This window comes from Pempheris klunzingeri, chromosome 12, assembly GCF_042242105.1.
Source record: "Pempheris klunzingeri isolate RE-2024b chromosome 12, fPemKlu1.hap1, whole genome shotgun sequence".
In the NCBI taxonomy this organism is placed as follows: Eukaryota; Metazoa; Chordata; class Actinopteri; order Acropomatiformes; family Pempheridae; genus Pempheris; species Pempheris klunzingeri.
The window spans coordinates 14649933-14677620 of record NC_092023.1 but is presented as its reverse complement, the minus strand read 5'-3'; the positions used below and the strand labels follow the sequence as shown (position 1 = coordinate 14677620).

General features: G+C 41.0%; 2 protein-coding genes across 2 annotated transcripts in view; both read left to right on the top strand.

Moving 5' to 3' along the window:
- Window positions 1-196: 196 nt before the first annotated feature.
- Window positions 197-19322, top strand: pdxkb (pyridoxal (pyridoxine, vitamin B6) kinase b). Its single transcript, XM_070840878.1, has 12 exons — window positions 197-453; window positions 8314-8368; window positions 12213-12317; window positions 12728-12811; window positions 15540-15574; window positions 16104-16189; window positions 16945-16990; window positions 17120-17231; window positions 17333-17469; window positions 17679-17745; window positions 17998-18795; window positions 18826-19322. Exons 1-11 carry the CDS (start codon window positions 373-375, stop codon window positions 18111-18113), a joined length of 924 nt encoding a protein of 307 aa, XP_070696979.1. The 5' UTR covers window positions 197-372; the 3' UTR covers window positions 18114-18795; window positions 18826-19322.
- Window positions 19323-26549: 7227 nt separating this feature from the next.
- Window positions 26550-27688, top strand: part of plekha3 (pleckstrin homology domain containing, family A (phosphoinositide binding specific) member 3) — a 12685-nt gene continuing 11546 nt past the window's right edge. The window contains exon 1 of the mRNA XM_070841398.1: window positions 26550-26870. Coding sequence (XP_070697499.1) covers window positions 26831-26870 — 40 coding nt within the window. The 5' untranslated portion in view covers window positions 26550-26830. The remainder of the gene's footprint in view (window positions 26871-27688) is intronic.

The following is a 27688-nucleotide window of genomic DNA, read 5'->3' as shown; positions in this document are numbered from 1 at the left end:
GACCAGTTGCCTGTATGGTCAACTCGTGACACTTTTTGTTAAATTCCTTGTTAGCTAAACATTAACGACAACCCTCACCGCTAAACCCATTTCCACTGCGCGCGCGTGTGTGTGTGTGTGTGTGTGTGTGTGTGTGTGTCCGCGTGTCCGTGTCCGCATGCGCGTGCTCTCTCCCTCTCCTCCGCTACAACCACAACACTCGCTCACACACACCGCCGTCCTGCCGCTGTGACACACACGGCGGGTGTAGCTAGCTAGCTTGCTAACGGTGTGTGGTCGTGTTTGGTCGTGTCCGTGTTGTTATGTGTGGACGTGATTATCGTTGAAGTTAACAGATTATCAGCGTCCCTCCTCGGCTGACCGGGAGCCGCCATGGAGTGCCGTGTCCTGTCCATACAGAGCCATGTAGTCCGGGGATATGTGGGCAACAAGAGCGCCTCTTTCCCATTACAGGTAAATGCATATCACATGCACCCATTATCGGACAAGAAAGAAACCCGCTGTCGGACACGCTTGGTCCCGCTTTGCCCACAAAATCTGACTGCGTCTTCCCGTCACCGCTACGTGATGTAAATGCCAATTTTCCTCCTGATGCTCGCTAATCACATCGTATAAAGTTCGTATGATTCAAAGCTAACATACGTCGGTCATCCGCCTAAACCGTCGCTGGATGAGTTAATGTGTGACCGCGGTTAGTTGATTCCCCCGCGATTACGGTACAAAAAGGCCATAATCGATGGTGTTGCTGGACGTGCTTTTAAAAGCAAAAAATAAACAGCATTGTCACCTATTCGTCATCGCCAGAATAAAACCCTACAGTTTACCATTAGCCGACAAACCATTTCACTATGTGAAATAGCGATGTAAAAAAAAAAAATATATGGATGATATCATGGCAGCTGCCTTTTTCCTACAATTCACGGTTTGTTTATTTGACGATATTTTACATTCAGGCAGTAAATGAAGGAGGAACTCTATCCGGCGGAGAAAATGTGACACGACACCTGTCATTGGGAGGGTGTCCGATAATGGAGCACGGTGTTTTCACCAGAAAAGGTGCATGTGTTGGATAAACCAATGGCCTGGCTGTGGAGCAAGTTGGACGTTGTTAATGGATAGTTTGTTCTCCAGAGGCGGCAGAGTTGTGTCTGATAATGGACCTGCTGGTGTTAATCAAATGACCCCTACTTGGATGAGTGGTGAGGATGGCAAAGCTCTTCACTCACAGGTCGATGTGAGTCCTCAGTGACAGCATAGGGTTGCAGAAGCTAGGTAATGATAATCTCAGAGGTCAGGGGTACGTGTGTACTCAGCATGTTAACCAGTCACCACAGCTTGGTTGTCTGAGGGTTGCCATCATTTGCTCACAGGCATGGGAGCATCCAGATGGATACAAATCCAGCCTCCTGCAGTGGTCGCCTCAGCGCTGAATGATGGACAAATCATCAAACTTGCACAGATTGGAGGGAAAAGCTATAATAGATGTTTTCTTCCACTGACACAGAAGGCCGAGCTGTTCTGGTTTCTGAAAGTTTACTGTTTTGCCAGACTGTGACTGTTTCACTAGAGGAATTGCATACTTATGTTTTGCCTTGGATGTGCATGTGTTTGTAACACAAAGGCTCAAAGACAACTCTCTCAGTTGTCTATAGAGTTCAGTCAAACTGAAAGCGATTGATATTACATTGACTGACATAGTGTATTGATTACTGTATTTAGGGGGATGTTTTCCGCTTTGTTTACACTGATTAATTGTGGCCATTTGCTTTCTTACAATTTGCATTTACAGAATCACAAAATCACCTGTAATTGTGATCAAATCCTTCTTGTGACACATGCATAGTTTTGGAATATCGATATGATGAATTCCACACTCAATGCCAGATTTACACATATTGCAACCTTAAATGAATGTGTGTGAACTTGAGACTGGCTGTGACAACCAGTGGCATCTCGCCAGCCAATCAGCCAAGAGTCCAGTGTCTTAAACTGGTAATTAATCAAGACAATCATATCATCGGTTTTCTCATATCAGGGTGGCTTTCCGTACATTATCATCTATCACAGGGCCACCTGAAGAATAAGGGAGGGTAAAGGGCATCGGCTAACTGAATAACACACATGGAGAACTGTTGAGTACAGCTCAACATGTGTCTTGTTTTTTTAGCCTAATAATAGGAGCTGGTGACTTTCGTGTTGAGTCATTGCCAACATTAACTGTAATGAAGCCGTTACCCAAAGGCAGAGTTTACTGAGTGCTTTACAGGAAAGCTTAACTACCAGAATAAGGGGCCAAAAAGAGCAAATGCATTCAAAACAATCCGCTGATTTAATATTATGCGAAGGGACACAGAGGTTATTAGCTCCTCCCGGCCATGAAAGTGATAGTCATTTCCTTTTATGATGCCTAATGTTGACAGTAGGATGATAACAGTGATTGCTTTGAGTCTATAATTGCCATGGTGATGATGATGATGATGATGATGATGCTGGTGATTGTTATAGTTTAATATTTCCCACCAGCAGCAGTGTGGCAGTCAGCAGTGATGGTGAGGCTAGTAAAGGCCTACAGTGAACGTCCCATCACGCTGAAAGACAGGGACTTGTTGTGAGAAGTGCAGAGTCTATTTTTAGCGTGCTGCGCCCCAGGATGTATTTTGCGGTTATCCTAATGGCTGCTGGGCTTTGATGCATGTCACCAAGATTCAGTGCAGCCATTAACGTTCAGCTTCTACAGCTGATTAAGGCCCGTTTGTACCAGACCAATGTTGGAATAGCGTTTACACTAGACACTGATATTAGCCAGTACATTGTATTAAAGCTACAGCTTAACTGAAGCAGGACATCGTTAACTTCACTGTAAAGACACTAATAGCCAGTAATTTATTCCCCACATGCATTGATACTAATATGCATTTGTGTAAGAGTGTAAGTATAAGTAAAATAACTTGTTTATTACTATAACTTTACTACTATAACAAGGATTTGTGATTATGACTAGTTTGTCATATTTAAACAACTCGTATATTAAGCTGACATTATCTGTAATAAAGCTTTCACTTTTTCCAGGGAGCCCACAAGTAATGTATGGTATGTTTCCTAAATTCAAGACCTTCAATAGTCTTGCATTCAGCTAAATACAGTGTTTTACAATTTAAGCGAACTATCATGAGTCTTACAAGATGTTGTGTCTGAACGTCTTTCGGTTTAAATTATTACTGCGGTGAAATTGGCCTTATTTCTCATTGTAATTTGCATTGAAGGGTCTCATAAATTGTAAAATCTAAGGAGACAAACCCCCCAGGCACCACTTTTTAAATCTTGAATGAGATGTTAAGAGGAATAATAATGATGTGAATGCAGCTGGAGTCAAACACAGTAACAGTATTGTAAGAGTATTCGGCCGTCAGATTGTGAATGAACCACAACTGATGCTTGTGGACAAGAGCAAAAAAAATAAAAAGATGAAGTGAAGGAGCTGCTCTTGATTCAATTGGTGTTTAAGATAAGGGCTAAGATGATGATGATGATGACGATGGTGATGTCGTCGTCAGTGAGCGTGCAGGGCATCCCTGCCTCGCTGCTGACAGGACAGAGAATCTCAGACAGGAGACGGCAATATGAGGAAGCAGGGCTCTGATTGGCTGCTGCAGGATTCCTCCTGGTGACGTCACTGAAGATGGAGACAGGCTGGCTCAGAGCTGGATGGGACAGATTCAGCTTTTCCTTAGAAACAAAATTCAGGACAAGTGCTGTTTTCCAGCACTGAAGTGGGAATTTCAGCATTTTTAGATGTATATTGAGTTAATATGAATTGAATTTATATTATCAGTGTTGAACCTTTGACTCGGTTTGTAGTCAGATTTCCTCCTAAATGCAAATCAGCTGGGACATTTTATGAAGTGGACAGCACCTGCTGAAGAGAAGAACTAAGCAGGTTATTTGAGAAGTCCACTGATAAGTAAATATTCAATATGGTAATGATTGATTATGGTTATTTCTTCTCAAAGGGACAGCTTCTGTTTGTTTCTCACCCTTCAAGTAACAACAGCCTGGGGTCATAAACAGAACTGTGTCCCTGAAACCAGCAGGGCTGCAGTGTTTTGCTCAAGGACACTTCAGCCGGTTGAATAATTGCTGACGTGGTGCTCAGCAGTTGCTCATGTCACTACCTTGCTGTCCTGAGAGGGAGTTTTTATGATGTTCGCTGGAAAAAAAGAAGTGGTTTGTAACCTCTGTGACCATCATCAAATCCTAAAATGTTCATCTTTCATCAAGAGATCAAAGCCCTGTGAGAAAATTACTTGTTATTCATTGTTGGTAGCCACACAGGCCTGTATTAATTGTACTTAATGTAACTAAGTAGTTCTTGTAGCCAGAGCTAATGTTATCAACAAAATCAATAACATATTCAACATAACTACTATGATAAATGATTAGTAATCAAATCGTTAATTAAAAATGGAAACATTTACTAGTTACAGCTTATCAAATTAGGGCTGAAAGGATAATTTTGGTATTTTAAACCAGGGCCCATTTTTAACCTATTTTGGGTTTGAGGTAACTGGTAGGTACAAAAACTTTTGGTATTAGTCCTTTAATGTAATCCTGCAGGGCAATTGCATCTGACAAAGTAACGTTATGATCACTTAAAGTGCTCCATTTGTCCACTGACAGGCTCAATTTTTTTTATTCAAAGTGACTGACAACACTACAGAAAGGATCCCTACAGAGATAGACCTTTAAGGTCCTTTTTGTTTTACCAGAAATAGACGATACTTTGTTTGTTTCAAAGCAACCAGACTTCCTTGACAAAAAAAAGCAATCTTACATGGTAGCTGTTCGTCTACTGCTAGCTCAATCATTTAGTTTGTTTGTGTTATTGTGTGACTTTGGTGTTTTAAAGGGTTAGTTCAGATCCAACACAATATTTGTGTAACACGCAGTAACACAGACAATCTAACTGATGAAGACAGCAGAGGATCAGCCTCTCATGTGATCTATGGGATGAAATTATTGTTTAACAGTCTGATGGGTTTAAACGGTACAACAACTGTTTCTAATTAAACAAAAGGATCTTACAGGTCTGTCTCTGTAGGAGTCCTTTCCGTAATGTTTTCAGACACTTCGAACAACAATCTTAGCCTGTCAGTGGCAAAAGCATGCAATTACTGTTCAGGATTACATTACAACCCCTTTGCTGCCTGTTTTTGGCTGTTCTTGTTGACCAATTCCCAAAGTTTTTGTACCTACCAGTCATCTCGAGCTTAAAATTATCCTTTAAGTTTGTTTTTTTTTGCCCGTTTATGCCAGTGTCACTTGAATATCTGTCTTTCTCAACAGCTACTCAGTGGGTTGACATCAATGTTCATATGGTCATTCATGGTTCCCAGATGATGATTTGTTTGGTGTTTGGTGCTAACATAAACATGCTAGCACCCAAAACCAAGCTGGTGAACCTGGTAAACTCTATACCTGTTAAACATTAGCATGTTAGCATGCTGACATAAGCCTTCAGCTCGAAGCACCGCTGTGCCTCAGTACAGCCTCACAGACCTGCTAGCATGGCTACACACTGTTAATCCAGCAAAATAAATGTTTTTAAAACATGTTGGGCTGCAGTAGCATGTGACAGGCATTTCATGTGATTTTATATTGTTATAACATGCTCAATGGATTACACTATTGTAGGTTGCAGAGCAAATACACCTTATACTCATGAACATACTGCAAGTTAATGGTGAACACACAATGTCCTATTTATAGGCTGATGCAGGAACAAAGCAATGCTACATGGAAACATGCTCGTTACATACGTGTTTATTAAACAGTGCTACTACTACTAAACTAAAAACTGGAAGACTCAGCCAGCTAAATCACAACGCAGTAAATAAGGTGTTTGTGTTGACTCAGGTGTGATCAGCCTGTACTATGACGTGTTAACTAAAGAAACGCATCATTGAGAGTGCTTCCTCATTTAGGAAAGGCTAAATGTTTACTTTTTATAGCTAAGTTAATATCCCTTCCTCAGTCTCTGACGAAGCTTTCCAGTCAGCAGCATTGTAAACAGTCTATGTGTGTCACTGACTTGAGGCTTATGAATAGAGCGAGAAAGGATGTGACCTAAATAGCATATTCTTAGCCTCATGTACATCAGGGGGCTACAAATACACAGTTTTTCATCAACAGTCGATCTGCATCCTGCTCAGCCAACGTGACATGTTGGAATAGACAGTTTGCTCCTATCTAGAGGGTCCTGCTCCTGAAATTATCCAACATGTTTTTATTCACAACTTGGAGCAAACAGAAACATTTCTTTGAGAATAGATCGGTTTCAAATTAAACTGCACGTCGGTGTAAGCTGACACTTATTAATCAATCTGCCAAGTTTGCGAGGAACAAGCAGCAACCGAACTGAAGCACATGCAGTCTAAAACAATAAATCCAACCTTGGTGAAGGTTATAATGTTCAATTTTTGTTGAAACAATAAAACATAACCCCCATGAAGATTTCCTGCAGGGTTCTTGGATTAGATTGGATTTCTATGAGTGGTCTTCTGACCTCCCTGTAGCGAACAGCAAACGTGGGCTTTTCCCTTTCGATATCAATAGAAAATCACATGGATTAGAACAAGAAGGAAGTTCAATATTCACACCTCTGCATGTCCACCAGGAGTGGATTCTTACAGTCCTGCCTTTTAAAAGTCATTCTCTGCACTCCTGACACCACTGAGCGCTTATAATATTTCCTGAATGCCTCATGCTGATGATATGAATAACCAATTTCACCTTTAAGGAAACATACGTCACACTTGAGAAAGTTTCCATTAGTCAGACAGCAACAGCTTGCATATCGACATGTTCGTCAATATAGTAGTTAGTAGTTAGTAGTAGTATAGTTAATATCTTCACTGCGTCTCCGCTCTGAAAGCAGATTCTTGTATCTCAAAGTTACAGTCAATTGAAAAGAACAAAGAACTCATTCACTCTGCCTGTGTCTTGCTTCAGCCCAATTAAATAAACTCATTCAGGTAACAATTGACTGCGCACGAGGATGGGTCATGTGTCCCTTTCTCTCTTTCTGGTAATTTAAATGAAAAAGACAGACGGGAGCACACAGAGTTGATTTTTTTGTACCAGTTCCAGATCTCTGAGCAGGTTTCAGGTGAGATGAAACAGGATGTGGTTTTTATTCCCCACTCACAGATCACAGCCCGGAGTTAATGGAGTATTTTTTATTTATTTTGTCCAAAAGTAGCTGTCTTAACCATGTGCACTCATACTAGGATTTTGAGTCACGTTTGAAGTTGCTGTCAGTGTAGTTACTCACAGCTCCAAGAAAAGGAATATAGAAATAGAGACGCAGCTATAAAGCAAAGACGACAAAGATAGATAAACAAGAACAGAACTGTAATGCACATACAAATAGGTTTATATAAAAATATAAAAAGCCACAATGGCCCACAAGGTTATATACAGTGTGCAGGGTTTATGTTCAGTCATGGATTATGTGTACACAGTGTGTAACTGTAAATATATAACTTGTAGTTTGTAGGATACTTCCCTTTATCAGTTAGACTTCCATGTAAATGTTTACATGCTGCAATTATGACCATGACAAAAATGTAATATCACAATATACAGTATTTAACAAAGTTCTTATATACCAGCATACGTTCATGTGATGTGATGTGATGATATTTGAGAGATGATTGTTGGTGTTTCCAGATGAGAAAACGTAGAATTAGAAAAATTAGTACGACTTTATAGTGTTTCAGTTTTTTCAGCTAAAAAGCTCTAAAATTGACTCAACCTGCTCAGCAACAACATGCAGACAGACCTGAAAGTTAGCAGCTAGCTTGTGAACATATCAGGGCATAAATAACAACATATCTCCATGCTAATGATGCTCCATATCTCTTGGACGTCCTCATAAGCAATTGTATGGTAACAACTAACTTAAAATGTGATAACATGTCATTGTTGTGTTCGCAGCTGCGCTCAAGTGGCTAAAAATTATTTTGATGCAGGTGTAATGACCAAACTTGTGGAGGCATTCTTAAATTTTTGGCCATTCCAGCTTTATTTACAGTATTATAGTTACTTCACTCTGCATTCAGTGTGTGCAGGAGTGTGATATATCTGTAATAAGAGCAGATATTCCTTTATTAGTCCCACGACGGGGTCACTGCAGACAGCTAAGACTGAGAAGAGAAGACATACTTACACTGCAGTTGAGCTGCCAAACTTAAAGCAAGTCTGACTAACTGCTAATCTCTCCTGACCTTTTCTGTCTCTGCCTGCTGCTTCCAGGTTTTGGGGTTTGAGGTGGACTCCATCAACTCTGTCCAGTTCTCCAACCATACAGGTAAGACGGCTGAAATAGCATATTTATTTGCCTGTGTGTGTGTGTGTGTGTGTGCGCGCTGTGTTGTAGTTGGCGTGTGTGGGTGTGTATGAGTCAGTCAGTGCCGCTGGTGTCGTGGTGAGGTGTTAGCAAGCCTTAGAGAGACGGATATCGTCGAGGCAATGGACATGTTGAGGCAGACGAGTCGACAGCTGAGCGAGTCAAGTCATCGACTTCGCTGTCTGACACCAGAGCCGCTCTCAAACACAGAAGAAGATCTATGGGACGAGCTCGGTTCACATTTTACGCATGCTCCCTCTCGGCCCGTTTTTCTCGGTCCACCTCTGCTGGTCTCGTGTTTATGAAACTGCTCATTAGCAATAACAAGTAAAGGGGCACTTCACTGCTTTTACCCATCAAGAAGGATACCGCTCAGTGTAACAGTTATAGAAAGTCTTTGATGGCTCTAGAGGAACTTTTTTAATGTGTTGGTGGTGGAGACAACAAATTTAAAACAGGGGAAAGGTTGTGGGCACTGACAGTACCAGGCAGGGAGGGTCTAATGAAGGATGAGAAGTTGAGTTGTATTGTGGTAAGTAGAGGGTCTGGACCCATTTCTGTATTCCAGAGTATTTCTGTTTCTGCTCCATTGATTTTGACTCTTAACTTAAATAAAAGTGCAGCACTAAATCACTAAAGTACCTGTTTTTTTTCTTGGCCAAAATGATCAGAAAGCATTATATCATCTCAAAAATGACCAAAATAGTGGTAGGATTCAAATCTGTAAGAAGCACTCACCTCACTCAGACAATGTGAGGTGAGTGAATGAGTGAATGTTGTATGTAAAATAATTAGAGTAAAATGTTAATACTGCATATAACAATTATTAAAAGGTCACAGTGTCAAGCTTTTAATAAGACATCCTTGCAACAGCAATAATCTAATTCTAAAGAGATGGGACCACATGACGTATCCTGTTACTGATTGGCCCAGAGGGGGTGTCTGCATCATCCCCGGCTGTCACATTTACTCCTAATATTTATCTGATCTAATTTCCAGTCCCATGAATGAGCGTGTGTCTGTCTTTCCCTGCCTTGCACTGATGGATGCTCTCAGCTCATGTTATTCATGCAAACGGAACTTGAAGAATGAATCAGCTGAGTGCTGCGAAAACAAACACATCTGCCCAGCTGTTGCTTGTTGCTTCACAGTGGCTTCAAGCAATATCCGCACTCATCCTATCTTATTGAATTACAATCTTTCACCTGCTTATCAAACACCTATGGCCTTGAAAAATTGACTTTTTTAGATATTTTTAGAAGAAATTAAACAATGTGTGAACAGTGTGGACCTAATTTAGTTGATATTTCCACTGATGCTTATAGAATAAGAGACTTGGGAATGGAAGTTGAGTGTGTGTTGTATTTAGGTACCTTCCCAGATCTGTTCCCTACTTATCTCTGTAACCGAAAAACATCAATAAAGAGAATTTAAAAAAAGAAAAGACTCAAGACCAAAAACAGCCCTGTTGAAAAATACAAGTATAGCATACAATTCAGGAAGGCCAGTTTTGGTAACAGATCCATGGGTCCAACAGTCAACTGTAAAAACACAGCTGTCAGGTTACAAACTACCTGGAGTGTGTGCCTCCAGATGGCATTAGATTGCGGCAAAAGTTGAGCCAGGTTCAACATTGTAACTCTGCATCTGCACACACACACACACACACACAGTGCCATTGAAATGAATAAGGAAGCTGTGTACTTTTTCCGCAGTGTTCATGTTTGTTTGGACTCTACCAGCTAAATCTGAGTTCAGTTTAAATCTTTAGGGACTGATTAAGGATAATAATAAGATAAGAATGACTACTGTAATCACAGGTTTCATGTACAGAGGAGACTGATACAGTTAATTCCTCACATCTATGGTGTAAATTGTATTTGTTTCAGTGACCTTAGCATAGAAATACAGAGACTGTAGCGCTTGTTTAATCAGATCTTGCACAAAATCTAGTAGAAGTAGTATTTGCAGTTTCTTCCAGGAGAGAATATAATCTGGTGTGACACACTGAAGAAGACGTGTGCATCTGAGAGGGACAGAGGAGAGAAAGAGAGAGAGACAGGACGTTTTTGAATGAGCGAGACAGACAGCGGATGACAGAGAGAAAGACGGAGGGAGTGGAGGGAGGCCGACAGGACGCAGCAGTAAACAGCAGCAGGCGTCGTGAATTGCGACAGCAGCAAATGATGACGACAGAAGCAGCTCTTATCTGTAGGCCTGCCTTCAGTGTCTCACACACACACACACACACACATGCTCGCACACAGCGCTCGCTCTGACTGCTCATCTCTCTTTCTTAGCCCCTTTGGCTTTCTCCCGGCTTGTTGCTTAGCAACCAGAACCCCCCACCACGTGACCTGGCTGTGACTCACCTGGAGCTGCGACATCATGGGCCTGCAGCAAACATGTCATATGCAGACAGACGTGCACTAACGTGCACGCTTACACTGCCGCCCTCGTCACCTGCGTGTACATGCGTGTAATTGGTACATGTAGTACTTAGCACACATATGCACATATACAAATACAAACAAGCTCAACACACCCGTCCACACACGATGTAGGTGTGTTTGTTACTAGAGGGGTCAGTGTCCACGTCCTGCCCTAGCCTCCCCTTTGTGGATGGCCGAACAGATACTGTGGCTCAGGCCTGCTGCTCTTTGTGTGTTTGAGTGAAAGTTCACACACAGTTTGTTTTCTTTGGTCTGAGCCACAATGCAAAACATTTCCTTTCCTCGTGTTTAGTTCATTGAAGTTCACACTACTCAGTTACAAGCAAAAGTCACATGGAATAACAAGAATCATGCTGGCAGAGTACGTTTCTGTAACTTAATCCAAGAAGGATTGTGAACATACGTGGAACAGCTGAATACGAGCATCAGTTCAGAGCAGTGGTGAAAGGAGTACCAGATCCTTAATTTAAGCAAAAATACTAATAAAACAGAAGCACTCAATTAAAGTAAAAGCTCTGCATTCAAAATCTTACTTAAAAGTGCCCTGTGAAGTTTTCTTAGAACAAACAAAAGTTATGTTTACAATCAGTTACTCACCAAATGTCCTGTGCTCATCCTTGAGCTCTAACAAATGTGTAAAATATATTTCTTTTCTCATAAAACATTTGCAAAGCGTTTCTTTAAGTGTTTCAAATCCTGTGTTGGTTCCATTCGTTACTGTGTTACTACCACCTGCAGTTCATTGGAGTAGTGTGACACTGTTGACTGGAGTGTGTGCTGCGTGTGCATGCACGAGTCCTTGTGCGCATGCACGAGGCTGACAAAAAGGGGACCCACACAGCTGCTCCTTAGTGCCACTAGACACCAAAAAAAGAACCGAAGAATCACCAGAAAAATATGCACTTTAAGTATCAAAAGTAAAAGTTCTCATAATTAAGAGAACAGCCCCATAAAAAACATGAGTGGATCATCATCAATGAATTAATGTGTTGTAGCTGGTGCAGCTGTCTTTAATCACTTTATATGTGAAATATTAATCAAGTACCATCTTCTTTCAGATCACAACCAGCATATTTGTCTGCTGTTATTTAATGCATAAACTGAAATGTCTTGACATGCCCGAATAAGCTACAAATTTAATGTTAGGTATAAAATTAAAGGTTTAATCAGGTTAGTGGAAAGGGGGTTTCAATGTGTGTGTTCAGCATCTTTAGGAGGTTTTAATGGACACATATACAGTGTGTCTCTGTGTGTGTGTGTGCCACTACAATTGAAAAAGCTTTGCGAAGAGTCAGCAACTTAGCAAACACAATAACTTCTTTCCTGTCTCCTCTCCTGTTTCCTGTCTGCAGGTTATTCTCATTGGAAGGGCCAGGTGCTGACAGCAGATGAGCTCCATGTCCTTTATGAAGGGATCAAACTGAACAATGTACACCAGTATGACTATGTTTTAACAGGTGAATACACAAAATTACATCCTCTGTAATCAGAGTGCTCTACCACAGTCTGCAGTTTGATTTAGCGCCATGTTAATGTGATGTTATTATTCTTAAATCATCTCGATGTTAAATTTGATTAAATTAAACTCACAATAATATTTTCTCCAATATCTCTACTTTCAGTGCTTGTGTGCAAATTGTAGTTGGGTTTTGTCCACTAAGCGTCTTCAGCTAATAGCAGAGCTGCATTTTAAATTGTAAACACCCTCAGAACACTAGAGCTGCCCTAGTTACAGTTTAATGGTAAAACAAAGGGTTAAACAAAAGAAAACTAATTAAACTAATAAAGCATTTAATAGACAGAGTACAATGACTGATCATGCAAATGTGTGTGTGTGTCTGTGTGTGTGTGTGTGTGTTGTATTCAGGGTATACCAGAGATACATCCTTCTTGGAGATGGTAGTGGACATTGTTCAGGAGCTAAAGAGAGCCAACCCCAACCTGGTGTATGGTAAGTAGAGCATTAGCAGCAAATTCACTATTAATTGGTCACTGCTATGAATATTATATATTCAGGCTACTCAATACTCAAGAGCGTCACATTACATGTCATTAACAAAGGCTTCAAAGGTCAAACAGCTGTGTTTTGGCCACCATCCATCATCTTCAGCCGTCAAACTCCTTTCATCCATGCGGCCCTTTAGCTGCTAGATGCTCCATTATGTCCTACATATTTTGCTATGAGCCAAAAGAGGCTAAAGAACTGTAGAGCTGCAGCGTTGGGTGATACCGATACCCTTCCACATTACAAGGAGTCATTTGATCCATTGTTGTGTCATAAAAATATATAGAAATTGAATATAAGTAAAACCACACTCACTCAGCAAATAGGCCCATGATGAAACATTAGATTATGAGAGACAGTGAAACAAAATCCTTTAGCGGGATCAAATTAACAGTTAATATTTTAAACTTTCTGGTCGATAAACCAGCAAACAACCTCATTAGTTTTTCACATTAAGTGGCTTCTCGCAGCTTGACGTTAATCTCACAAAAGATCCAGTTCAGCTCTCCGGACGTCTCTCTCTTTCTCTGTCTCTCTCTCCAGCCAGGAGGATTTTCATCTCATGTTGCACGAATCAGTTTCACTCAAATCAAGGCTGTTGCAGCTTGGCCTGTAGACACAGTTTTAGTGGATATACTGAGGACCTACTGTCACTGTTCAAAATAATAAGCTACCAGAGGGTGACATGAGTAATGTGTTTGTGTTTACTCCGTTATGGACAGGAAGTGAAGTGTTTCACTTTACTGTCGAGTGTGTGTGTGTGAGACACTGTTCAATGTCCGGGATGTTACATTAATTGCAGGTATCGTGCTGTGATGAAAGGATGTAATTTACCTGCTTGCCCCAATCTGGTTTTTTTACATTCATAATGGAGAGATCAGTGGGGTAGCAATGAAAGAGGAAGTGAGCAGGAGTTTTCTCGTTGTGAAAAAGAAGAACCAAGACTGAGAAGCGCTCACTGTGTCTGTGCTGTACTCTGGTTAGCAGATTTATACTATAGCGAACAGCAAGTATAGTTTATCTGTCAGGTACTAAGATAGTAGGTATGTGGCACCAGAAGCTTAGTCTTTAGTCTTCTTTACTTGATTTTTGCATTTAACCCTTTGAACTGTGTAATTTAAATGGTCCACGTGTGCCTACATTGGTATTTTTAATTATTGTGAGTATCTTCAAATGCTTCATATCTCTAAAATATGTAAAATCTCAGCTAAAAGGGTGAATAAGTTAATAAACCAGAATAATTAATATGTAAAAATCATAACAATCTGTCATGTTTTTCATCAAATGCCACTGATTCAAGTCACAAAATGTACTGATCCAAAACAATTTTGAATATAGAAACATAAACAAAATATTTCTTAACTTTCCAGAAGTTATTTGAACTATTTATACGTTCTAGTTTTTGAGCTTTGCTCATTTTCATGAGCTGAGTGCTACAGCGATTGGATAGAAGAGAAATATTTCCCCAGTGCATTGGTACATTGGTATTTTTACTTATTGTCATCATTGTCACCTAAAAAGGCCTCCAGTATACACTAAAACACAAATTACCACACCGTACACTTACATTAACTTTAGTTTTTACACTAGATGCCAAGTATCATGTTGCCACTGTTAGTGAAATATTTTTTAATATATCCAGCTGTCGCTTTTAGTGGAGAAATTGGTATCGCTTCCATGTTTTCTGTATGATGATGGAGCTTCCGTTGTCTTTATTTAAAACTGATTTGACCAATATATGTATATAAACAACGGAGCAAATGACTGTATGTTATAAGAGGTGTCACTTAACAAACCCACAGAGTATTGTCACCTGTGACCTCGAGCAGCAGATCCCCTGATGACACCATGAGCTTAGTTTACTAAGCCTTGAGTTTACTACTGAGAGATGGAGCAGGAGAGTCTTTTCTCAGAGGCACACCGGGCGACACACATTTACAAAGTGCATTTTGCATAACATGGGACTGGGATGTAACTGCTGTTATTCACTTTCCCTGCTCTTATCAAAAAGCCAACTCCACCCACCCATCACCAAAAAGCAGGCAGACAGTGGTCACGATTATCTGGTGAACATCCAGCAGCTGTAGAAGCAGACATTTCCCTCAGGAGTCAGAGAGAAGCCACAAAATACAATAAAGAGACTTAAATCTCCCAGGTGGACCCGACACGACTCAGAATAGATACTCTGTATCTGCTCAGTTGTGAATTAGCAACTGTTTGCCTCCACACTTGGCACATTAACTTGACAAGGTATGTAATAATACCTCAGTGCTGTTGCCAAAAAAATCAATGAGGCAGGCTGAAGTTCTTTGTTGCTGAGATGTGAACTTCAAATCTAATGTCATGTTGGCATAAGGAAAGTACTTATCACAACCTGTAGTCTAGCTTTACCCACATTGTGGACAAATGGTGCATTTTTATCTCCACTACTAAGAGTGTAAAATCACTAATATGTGCTTCACTCCCTTCTGTGCCTTTGTATTATTCAGGTGTAATACCAGCACAGTCTTGTATTTTCTGTTTTAGACTTCAAAAATGAAGGAAATGTGTCTCTAAATGCTGTCTCATGCCTCCCATCACTGCAGTGTATCAGTAATGTGAGCTTTATGTAATTGTTGGAGCTTCACAGGTCCACGCTGGCTGTCTGACTCTGAATGTGTTTTTGTCATTTCAGTATGTGACCCCGTCCTCGGCGACCATGGATCTATGGTGAGATTAGTGTTAATGTCCGTTGTTACTGGATAGATGGTTTTTACAGGGATGTTTGTGCCTTTAATGTGTGTGGGAGGGTTTGAGTGTTCAGCACTGTGTGTGTTTTAATCTGGATGTGTGTGTGTGTGTATACTGTATGTATGTGCATGTGTGTGTGTGTTTTAGTGTGGTGGTGTTCTGGGGGAGGTGTTACAAGACTAATTTCTCAGTGACAGATGGATTATTGTGATCTGACAGAACTACATATACACAGTGACTCACTCTGTGTGTGTGTGTGTGTGTGTGTGTGTGTGTGTGTGTGTGTGTGTGTGTGTGTGTGTGTGTGTGTGTGTGTGTGTGTGTGTGTGTGTGTGTGTGTTGTGTATATATTACACTGTGCCGACGTGCATTTTCAGGGATTAGGATCATATTCTGTACGTTACTGCTTAAAACCATGAAAACAAAGATCAGAGAAAAGCTTTTCCGTCCTTTATTGCTCTGTTTGTGTATTTTCACATGACTTTAAACTGTGTGTCTCCTTCCACAGTACGTTCCTCAGAACCTTTATCCGGTCTATAAGAACAAGGTGGTTCCTGTTGCTGACATTATCACTCCGAACCAGTTTGAGGCTGAGTGAGTACACATTTGTATTAGCACAACTCTCAAATCCACTAAATCCAGCACGACGTCTCTCTAATTGTCTTAAAGTGTATCGAGACACTGTGTGATTTTCCAGTTAAAACGAACGCACTCACTTTATATTCCCTACACGTCAGTGAGTTACTGACTGTGTGAGTAGCTTATGCAATGCCACTCATGCAGTTGCCTGATACATTCATTTTGTGGTTACAGAAATTTGGGAACACATTTACAGAAAATACACCCTAGTTCTTAGTTCTTCTTCTTCTTCTTCTTCTTGTTTTACCCTTTTAAAATACAATTGACACAGCTTGAAAGGTGGATTTTTAATGTTGTGTGGGCACATCTATCACACATAGTCTTGTTGAAACAATTGAAGTTATGACGCCATGTTTTTATTGTGTGGCTGCACACTGGATGCATCAATCATCTCCCACTTATATCTGTTGCATCTTTTGGAAACCTGGGCATCTTTTTGAAGTTGAATTTGAACCAGCAGATTTCACAGGCAGATTTGAGAAGTTCCCCACATTTTTGTTGGCCACTTTTTTGATGTCTCTTCAGCTTCACTGTCAAGTTGCTCCACCTTGTGGCGTTTCCATATGTCTGCAGGATCCGATTTTTTCTATAAATAAGGTTTAAATAAGGAGTCTTCTTCCAGACTGTCCTTATACTCTTAAATGTGAATTTCAGTGTTTTGCTGTTACAGCACTGTTAACATAATGGTCATTTGTTTGCTTGTGTTTTAGATTATTGACAGGGAAAAACATCAGCACAGAGAAAGACGCTGTAGAGGTAATAGATCACAAACTATCTAATCTCTTTTGTCTTTCTTTCATAGTATTAAGACATCTTTTATTTCCTGTATAAGCTTACCGCTGACTAAATCCATACCTCGGTATCTTGCTCACTGACTGTCTGTAGGTTATGGACCTTCTCCACGCTATGGGCCCAGACACAGTGGTCATCACCTCCTCTGATCTGCCCTCCAGACTTGGAGACCGCTTCCTCGTGTCGTTGGGCAGCCAGCGCCACGGTAGGCGATGTGTGAATTACTGTCCTCGTCCCTTTTCTGTATTTGTATATTTATGAGACCAGCCACCCAAAATTCACCCTTCAACTTGTTTTGTCGTTCAGTTCGTCCAGACGGCAGCAGGACGACACAGAGAGTTCGAATAGAAGTTCCGAAAGTGGACGCCGTCTTTGTAGGAACCGGAGATTTGTTTGCTGCTATGCTGCTAGCGTGGACACACCACTACCCTAATGACCTAAAGGTACATAAACACCAGTGTTTGCCAGGGCAGAGTTGACCACACATTTAAAATTACTGACACCAAGACATTCGATTTTTGATTGATCAGTTTCTTGAAACCCCACCAACCTTGTAATTTTCTTGCCCCTGTGGGACAAGGATACACATTGATGCCGAGTTCTAAAACATGTCTCTATAATAACCTTATTTTCACTCTTGTCACTCTCTCAGACGGCCTGTGAGAAGACTTTTTCGGTGATGCACCACGTTATCCAGAGGACCATTTCGTATGCTCACGGTGAGAAAAGTAGGGCTTGCTGTTAATGCCTAAAGCTTTGACTTGGCTGAAATCTATGCTGGATCTGCAGCTCTCGAGAAGATAATTGGCTGACGCTGGTTTAGAGTGCTTTGTATCAGTGGTGCAGCGTGTCCAAACTATTATAAAGAAATAATATAATCAAAAAATGCTTTAAAAGTAACGTTTTATCATTTCATGTTTATTCTCTGCGTTTGTCTGTCCACCCCATACCTCCCTCTCGCTCTCTCTCAGAGCTAGCAGGTCCCGGTCGGAGACCCAGTCCGCCCCAGCTGGAGCTGAGGATGGTTCAAAGTAAAGCTGACATAGAAGACCCTGCTATAGTTACGGAGGCCACAGTCATATCCTAACATTACCGATTCATAAGACTCATACTAACCGTGTCTTCTTCACCCATAAATCTCTCAAATCCTGTATCGGTAAATCTCTCATCACTGTAAACCTTGACTGTCATTTTCAAACTTCAACACGTCATCATCCAGACTCCTTAAACCCTTAGTATTGTAACCCCTTTACCCCTTTAAGTCCTCAGTGTCCTAACCCTTAAACTGAACCTTTACCCTGTAACTCCTGCGCCCTTTTACCCAAACCCTGTTTGGAAATCAGAGCCATGGACAGACAGTTTGGTCAGGTTGGACCATGGCGGCCTGCTGCTGCCTCTCCTTTAACAGGGTATGTGAGTGGAACACTGTAGGTTGTAAGTGTTATCGCTCTGATACAGCGTAATTCTACGAGCATAACACATAACATGCCACATGTAAAGGTAAAAAAAAAAAAAAAAGACGATGTGATGAGGTTTATTGGAAAACCCGACGTAAATCGTCACCACTTTTTAACAGCAAGCAACAACGTTAGAATATTACCTAGCAGAGCTGTGTTGACAAATCAGAAAGGGAAAGAACATCTCTGGACATATTTATATTTGAAGTTACCTATCTGAATGTTTTGGTTGTAACATTTGTAGTTACAACCTGTGGTTACAATGTTAACAAGCACACGTGTGCGTAGTGACTTGAAGATGACAAAGAAGTCGTGTGGCTGGGCAACAAAAATGTGATGCAGATTCCTTTGTTTGCTTTAGCCCTGTTTCACCATCACACCTTATTTAGTTGATTTTCAGGAGTAACTCTGCAAACTCGACGTGGTCTGGAGCAGGGTTAACGTCCAGGTTAGCTTTAGGCTGAGGTCTGGGTTAGCTTTAGGCTGAGGTCCAGGTTAGCCCTCTTTGGAATGTGTGATTATATCAGTGTTAAAGCTTTGACTACCTGAGTAGTCCTAAGTGCAGTGTCAAAAACCCTTTCGGTGTTGTCTAATTCTTTAGTGGGAACTAGAAGTTTGGGAGCGAACACAGAAGCTGCGAGCTGGGAACAAAAATAAAGAAATCAATTGAGTGGAGGTTCTGCTTTCAAAAGTATTTTTCCCATTGTGACCTCACATTTGAAAATATCCATTAGCCTTTACCATGATGATACTTATCGCAAAACATCCCGGACAACTCAAAGAGCAAATGACCACCAGACTGAAAAGCAGGTTTTCAAATGTAACTGGTACCATTTGTTGTTACATATTTACAGGAAAACAATCCAAAGTAAACCGACTCCAGCTGCAAAATTATGTCCAAAACTAAACTCTACCTCTAAATTATTAGATCTAAACTCGCCTGTATTGCTCTATTACTGCCACTCAACTCACATCCTCTGTTTATTTTTGGCCCTCTAGCTGTGGTCCTCCACACCAGATGCCAAGTAGCAGGGTTGCAGTGCTAACATTGGGGGCACTGTGAGACAACCATGATCACACACTGTTTATCAATGGCTCTGCCCACCACTATTTCGACCCCTTCCCTGTCTTACAGCAGTGATGTAATGGTGACCAAGTCTAACCCCTGAGATCCCTTGAAAATATAACAAAGGAAAAAAAAACGCACAATGTATAGTTGATGTATAGATGTTGTACTATAATTGTATTGGACCATCTGTATGATATCTTCTATCTGATCTGTCTATTGGACCATTGTGTTGATGCTACTGTACTATAGACCACACGCACTACAATATCACCCAAACCAGAGACATTTGGGCTGGTTCTGGCACTCCTGGAGGCTCCAGTGGCTCCAGCCGTTGTCATTTGTTAGTAATAGGTAACTGTCTAATAGTCATAGTGTATAGTTGAACCTCTATCATCTTAACACAACAAAAAGAAAAACGGGCAACCTGAGCTGTCTGAGCTGTCCCTGGCCGGTGTTACATGTGCTAGAAAAAAATCAGTAATTGGCTACCTCAGTGCCAGAACCAACCCACATCATGCCGGGCGGTTCCCGGCCCAGCTCTGGCCCAGAACCCTATATCTGAGAGTTGTGCCACTGAATTTACTGGAGGCCTCGAGAAGTCTTTCATCACAGCTTTCCCCCCCCACGTCCAGTAGCAGCTCTGTAAACGTGTGTTGTTAGAAAATGTCACACACTCCACTGTGGACACGTTAACAGAATGATGCCAGCAGATTGACTTTTAGTATTGCCCGTTTAAAATGACTATTGCCGTATTAGAAAAGCACAGAATATCTGTGATGTAACCTATTTAGAGAATTAATCATTATTATTGCCTAAACTATCTTTTTTTTTCTAATCAAATCATCATTTTGTTCTTAAAAAGACATACATTTGTGAAAATCACTACTTCCCAGAGTCTGAGTTGACCTCCAAAACCCAAAGAAATTAAACTTACAGCGGTATGAGGCACCAAATCCTCATATTTGAGAAGCTGGAAACAACAAATTTTTGCTCGTTAATTAATATTTGATTAATTAATTCGATAAATCATGAAGTATCTACAGGACCATATGAGTAACCTGGTACCTGCTTGATCCAACTAAATTAACCAGTTTGTGATATAGTGGAAAAAATCTAATCTTCCACACAGCACCCTGTCGCCCACAAGCTAACCAGCTACTAAACTAGCTAACATAACTTTCTTCCTTGAGGCAGGCATGTTGTCTTCCTGAGGTTGATGGCTGATCTGATATTGCACAGGCGCCATGGCATTGTGATATTCTGTTTTTCACAGTGGAGTGTGACGGGACAGAGGCGAGGAGAACAGGACATGCGACAGTGCTCACGAGCCCGTTTCAAACCAATTATGTCGCAAGAACTTGGCATGTGCCTTAGCCCATGAGATGAGATTTTAATGAGATTTTTAACATTTTTAAGTTACATCAAGACCGTTTTTTCCCCCATCGTTGCTTCCTGATTTGAATGTTCCGTATTCATTTAACAACAGAAAAACCCCAAAATTTTAAAACTAGTTTTGCTTGACAACAACAGTTTTGGAGAGTGTAAACCAAATAACTGGAGGCTTAAAAACATGAATAAATAAAAATCCAGATGCCGTCAGTGTCCCACCTGAGCTGGATGTAAGGTTCTGGGCAGGCCAGTGTAATTCTGTACTGCTGTTGTTTCTCTATGGACTGTACTGTGATACTGCCTTAGGAACCTAACATCATAACTCCACAATACCGCTCTTTGAGGGAGGGAGGGAGGGAGGGGGGGAGGAAAGAAACGAGATGTCTTAAATGTCTGTAGTTTTGACTGCAAATTTTTTGTTCCAAAGTGCGCCTGACATGAGGAAGAGATGAGATTGCTCTGCTTAGATTTTGTGTTTTGAAGCTATAAAACAAAATGTAGGGCTGCACGTAACGTTTCGTGTGATTTGATTATTCTTTCAATTAACCGATTAAGTGTTTGGTTCATTTTTTTTCCCGCCAACAATTCAAAACCCTACGCTATTCAATTTGCAATGTTTTAAAACAGAGAAAACCAGCAGATTCTCAGCAGATTTTCAGCAATTTTGCTCGATAAATTATTTAAACAATGAATTAAAATTATTGTACGATAATTTTCTGTCAAACGACTAATTGATGTATCGTTTGAGCATAAAACCTTTTCCTTTTCTGCATTTTGTTAGAGACTCAAAGGTAATGTGGACCACCCTTAATAGACTCAATGGTGGGGAAGAAATGCAGTCTCATTTTTAAAATTGCAATAGTCAATATTGATTTTTGTACAAGTACAGTTATATTGTGCCGCTGTAGCACTGATTGTCATATCAATAACAGACTGCCGTGTCTGTGCGCTTGGCCAGCTGGCTGTAAACTCTGCTACGACCAACATGTGCACTATCCAATCCTCTGCTTCCTGCTAACTAACCAGTCAGCCATATTATTGGGTTAAAATGTGTCCATCTGTTGTGTCCGTGCGTGTTGTGTGTGAGAGAGTGTATGTACATGTTTATATAAATGTCCTTTATGGTCACAGGGTTTTGTGTGTATGTGTGAAATGAAAGAGGAAATCCCTGAAAGGTAGAACAAGCAAAGATGGGGGTCAAAGGAGGAGGAGGGTAAAAAAAAAAAAAAAAAAGAAAAGAGACTTTAACAGCGTACATGAGGAGGGGAGATATACTAAGTTAAAGGACAATCATTCTGTGATGTTACGCAGTCTCGGACGATTCCCTTTTCCTCGATCTGCTAAACGAGTTGAAGACATTTTTTTATGTTCTGGACATGTTGAACGGGACTGAATTTCCTCTCACCCCCTCTTTCCCACGCTCCCCCTCCGCCCATCCACATGCAGATACATCTGTCCTGAATTTGTCCGCCTGCCTTCCTGCAGTTGTCATTGTCTCTATCATTAGTTTTTAAAAATGAGCCTTGCTGTGTGTGTTTGTGTGTTAGATGGTTGTACTGCTCCCCTCGTCTCTCTTAGACACTCATGACGCCCACCGTCCACGCCTCTGTTCCCATGCTGCTGTCAGCCGTCTCCACTTTGCTTGTAGACTCTCTCGTGAAGCTGCTGTTAGTGATTCTTCTCATCCCGCTCTCACTAACTGTAACTCTTCCACCATTCTCACTGCCACCATACTCACAGCTTGTCTGACCACATGACGTCCCACTCCTCAGATTAACATCTGGATTGAGTTGCATCAGCTCTTCGTAAATTTAACACAAAGTTTGGTCGGACAGTTCTTCCCTACTCCGCAGTAATTACTAGTCAGTCTCAAACTTGTAATTGTTGAACCTTCAGAAATTATTTCTGAAAGTATTTCTGATTCTGATATAAATCAGTTTGCGGTTGGGAAAACATCTGTAGCTGCTTTTGATGTTAAACCTAAATGCCAATCCTTTGTAGAAGTGCATATGAGTTTAAATAATGCACACGTACATGAAGGAATATGTGAGGTTAATAGTTATTATTCATATTGTTAAAAGCGTAAATGGATCCTATCCAAACACATCTCACATTGGATACCTGTTTTTTTTTTTTTTTTTGTTTCCTATATGCTTTTCTTTGAATTTCTTATCATTTTAATAAAAATCTTATTCTAAAAACTTGAGATATTTGTTTAACTTTGAAAATATTTAGCGTTAACGCTTAAGCTAACATCACCAACTAAGTATTTGGTGAGCTGTATAATGTTTTTGGAATAACATTCTGTAATATGAGGCAGGTCTCTGGTTTTAATCCAGCAAACCCTTGTGATAAACAGACGAAGGCTGAATTTAAGAGCAGCTGGTGCAACCGGCATGTGAAATCTTTACGCTACATAAAAGAGCAACCTGAAATGTTGGTTGTATGTTTGCGTCAGTTGTCCTTGTTGTGAAATGATGACACATTTAACTTGACCATCAAAAGTATCATGGAGTTAGCACCACTTTGAGAGCTAAGTCAGCTTCCTGTAGTGATAAAGAAGTGTTCTTTTAGCCTAAAATACATATCCGGCAGAAACAGGAGAACATGAGCATCCTACTGGAGTTCTCTGTCTACACATCAAATGGAAACCCAGCAATCATTCTGCAACCGGTTTGCATACTGAGGAGCTGCCCACAATTTTGTAAAGTAGCACTTTTAGGTTCTTCTAACAAGTTAAAGCGAGCTAAAGCTGCACCGCGCTGCAGAGTTGGGACGTCCATTTTCACTGGGAGTGGCAGCTCTAGAAATCCTCATGTTAAAGGCAGTCATTTAATTCAACATTAAAATAAGTCAAAAAACCTTTCTATGCTTCAGGGCTAGTGGGATTTGGCTTGGTTTTGTGACTAATGCTCCAACAACTTCTCAAACTGCAAAGTAAAATGAAAACAGCAGCCAAAGTAGTCACACAAGTTTTATTACATGTTTTTTTCTTTGCCATTTAGATGGTTAAAAGCGACGTAGCCCTCCCATGTGGCTTTGCTTGATGCTCACCACTATCCAAACACCCCCCTCCTTCCACCCCGCTCATATTCCCCCTCCTCTCTGTACCTGTTAAGACAGACCCCGCCCTCCCCTCCTCTCCGTCCGTTTGGTTACAAAATGGCTGCCGCTAAAAACTGCAATGGTCTAACTGCCTGTGTCCGACTGTGGTCCCCTCCTCTCTCCCTGACCGACAGTTTCATCTCCACCATCTTGTTCTTCTGTTCTTGGTGGCCAAAACAAAACGAGGAAATGTAATAATCATTGTTTGGTAACTGTTTTTAGTGCTATGTTTTTGGAGCGTTACGAGTATTTTCTAACATGTTACAATAAAAAGATTGTAGTGTACAAATTCACATTTATAAAATATATATATATATAGATATATATGAGAAATGTATGTTCTAATGCAATAAAGAGAGATTAAGAATTATGAAAACTGTATCGATCTGGTTATTCTTATTATTTTTACCCACCAGCCACTTTGTTGGGTACACCTGTTCAAACACGAGGCAGCAGCTCAATGCATCAAAGATGTCTCAGCAAGTCTTTAGTCAACTTCAGTCACATATAAATCAGTTGGGAAACATCTGTAGCTGCTTTTTAAGAGGCCAAATTATGTTAAATTTCCCTATCAGTGCTTTGTGTGAGGATCAAGATAGTCAAGATGATCTGCTGAGGTTAGGTGGCAAAGAAAGGTGGTTTAAGTGACTTTGAATGTGGCATGGTTGACTTACTGGTTTGAATATTCCAGAAAAGCTGATCTACCGGGATATTCACACACAACCACCTCTATGGTTTACAGAGAATGGCCCCAAAAAAGAGAAAATATCCAGTTTGTGATAATGTGTGGCTTTAGTGTTTGAAAGGGTTTAAAGGGATCCGACACAATCTCTGTGTAACACACACTAACAAAACATATCAAGGCAACAGTAGACCAGATGTCCCCATCTTCTGTGCAGTAAAACTTCAGATTTAAGATGAGATATTCCTTTGTTTGTCCCATGGTGGGGACAGTGTTACAGCAGCAAGTACGCAAAAGTAAAAAAGAACTTCAATAAATAATAAACTAGTGGACAGAGATACACACTCCTCCTCCCACCACCTCCACTGGGTCGAGGGGACAACCCAGGACAGAGCTGGCCTTGTCCAGTCTCTTCCTGTCCACAGCTGTGATGCTGCTCCCCCAGCACACCACTCCATATAACTTCCATCAGTGGGCTCACCAGCGGTCGGACATGAGCAAGAACCAAGCGCTTCAGGGTCTTCATCAGGTGGGATGTCAGTGCCACCGGCCTGCAGCTGCTGAGGTCCCGGGGGTGTGCAGTCTTAAAGACAGCTACCACGCAGGATGTTTTCCCACCCTCCCCAGCTTCAAGCTGATGTTGTAGATGTGTTCCTGGTCTGCACCGGACTTCAGAAGCCTGGAGCTGATACCATCTGGACCTGCAGCCTTCTTCATCTTCATCTTCCTGAGCTGTTTCCTCACCCACAGTGCTGTGAGGGACAGGTTGGAGCAGGGTGCTGTGAGCTGGGCTGTGTGGGTGGAAGTAGTCAGCTCACGTTAAAAACACCAAGGGGCCTGTAAGTGCTTACATTGTACTCACATTGTAAACACTAAGGGGCCCGGGGGCCCTCATGTTGTAAGCGCTCGGAGGTCTGCGGGGCCCCAGAGGCCTCTTAACCTTGTGGTCAGCGAGCTCTGTGAACACTGAGGGCCCTCGCATTCAACTTCCCTTGTAAGTCTTGGGCCACACGTCGGCACGGCCTGAGGCTTGGAGGCCACCCAGCCGTCCGAGACCCCGGGGCCCTGGCCTCACTGGCCCGGTTCATAATCCTGCCTGGGGCAGTTGTGGCTGCTGGGGAAGATGTCACTGACAGAGGCTAAGGAGAGGTGAAGAGAGAGAAAGAAAGAGATAGAGGTTCAAACCTCCTCTTACCACCTAACCAGTGAGGTGGTTTTTCATATATTGCCTCAAAAAACAACAACAAAAACAATTATAGAAGAAGAGGAAAAAAAAACAAAGTCAGGACATTTACAGTATTTGTAAAGCCAGATATGGTGAAATTGAAGTGAAGAAGACCAAGGACTGGATGTGAGCATTGCTTGTGAGGAGAATGAGCTCACTGAAGACCAGAGGTATTGACTTACACTCACTGTACTGACCGAACTGTACAAAAAGCAGATATTAAATTCATTGTGGCTACACTTAAACAATTGAATGTATTTTAATCATTTAATCCAACTTGTATTTAATGTTTATTCATTTTCTGTATATTATAGTATTATAGAAGAGCTTTTAAGCTATTTAGCATAGCATCATATGAGGCATGAAGACTTTTGGATCATGATTAAAAATAGACACAGAAGGTAAATTAACAGAAAGTGTCCCATTTTACTAATTTTGATTCTACTTCAAATTTGTACTTGTGCAACAGCAAATGTACATCTATAATGTAGCAGTGTAACTTCATTGAACATTTCATTCGCCTTTTAAATGGCCCCAGCGGTCTTCCGTAGAAACAGCTGCTGTTTTGTTGACATTTTTTTCCTCCATCAGCTGACTGTCCACAAGTTAGCCGATTAGTTTCCGAACAGCTCAGCACAAACAAACCCACAGCATGGCTGTATCCTGCCAACACTGCATCTCAGCTCTCATTAACCACAAACAGTTCACACGTTTTTAGAGAACCAGCAGCTCACTATGAGGGTTGTTTTCTAACCCTCTGTCACCCGAGGGAGAGCCAAGCTAAGCTAAGCTAAGCTAAGCTAACGTTGGCTTCAGTTGGCCTGACGAGCTACAGCGGAAAGCTAACAGGCTAAATTAGCCGATGTGAAGTGGAACCATGGAGGGGATTCTGTACAAATGGACGAATTACATGACAGGTGAGTCGTCTGGCAGTCTGCCTGTCTGTCTCTCTGTCTGCCTGTCTGTCTGTCTAACAGCTGTGTTAGCTACATGTCTGTGTGACCAGCCGTAGACACACTGACTGAATGATGAATGGTGCTGTTTGTGTTAGCTAACAGCGCTGAAAGCCTCTCATAAATCATCTCCAACGTCAAAAAATAACCGTGACAACCGTCGATAACTGCTGTCGTTTGATGGCAATTGAATTTATTCAAGATAATAATATGTTTAGGATCATAATTTGTACTCCTGATCAGCCTTAGCAGCCAACACCAATAGCTGGATAATAATTTCAGCACCAAAACTACTTATTTATTCCAACATGTGTGTAACCTGCAGCTATTGCACACAATAAGGTCATTTATATCTACTGATATAAATGAAAAGCAGCCCACAGTAACAGGGATTATTATGGTGGCATTTGACCTTAATGATGGCAGCATAGCATGTCTATAAATAATAGTCAGTCAGTGAGTCCCTCTGTAGGCTGTGATGAGAGGAGAGAAGCTTATTAATCATTTCTGAAGCTAAAACAGCTGAGGTGAACCATTCTTTCTCTGGGACATATATGGCAGAGTAAGTGGAATAAATTAAGATGCACGATATATATATATATATATATATATATATATATATGTATGTGTGTGTGTGTGTGTGTGTATATATGTGTATATATATATATGTATATATGTGTATATGTGTGTGTATATATATATACAGTCCTGGTCACCATTATTGGCACCCTTTAATTTTTTGCAGAACCTGTACAATATCTTCAGAAATAAATGAAAATGTA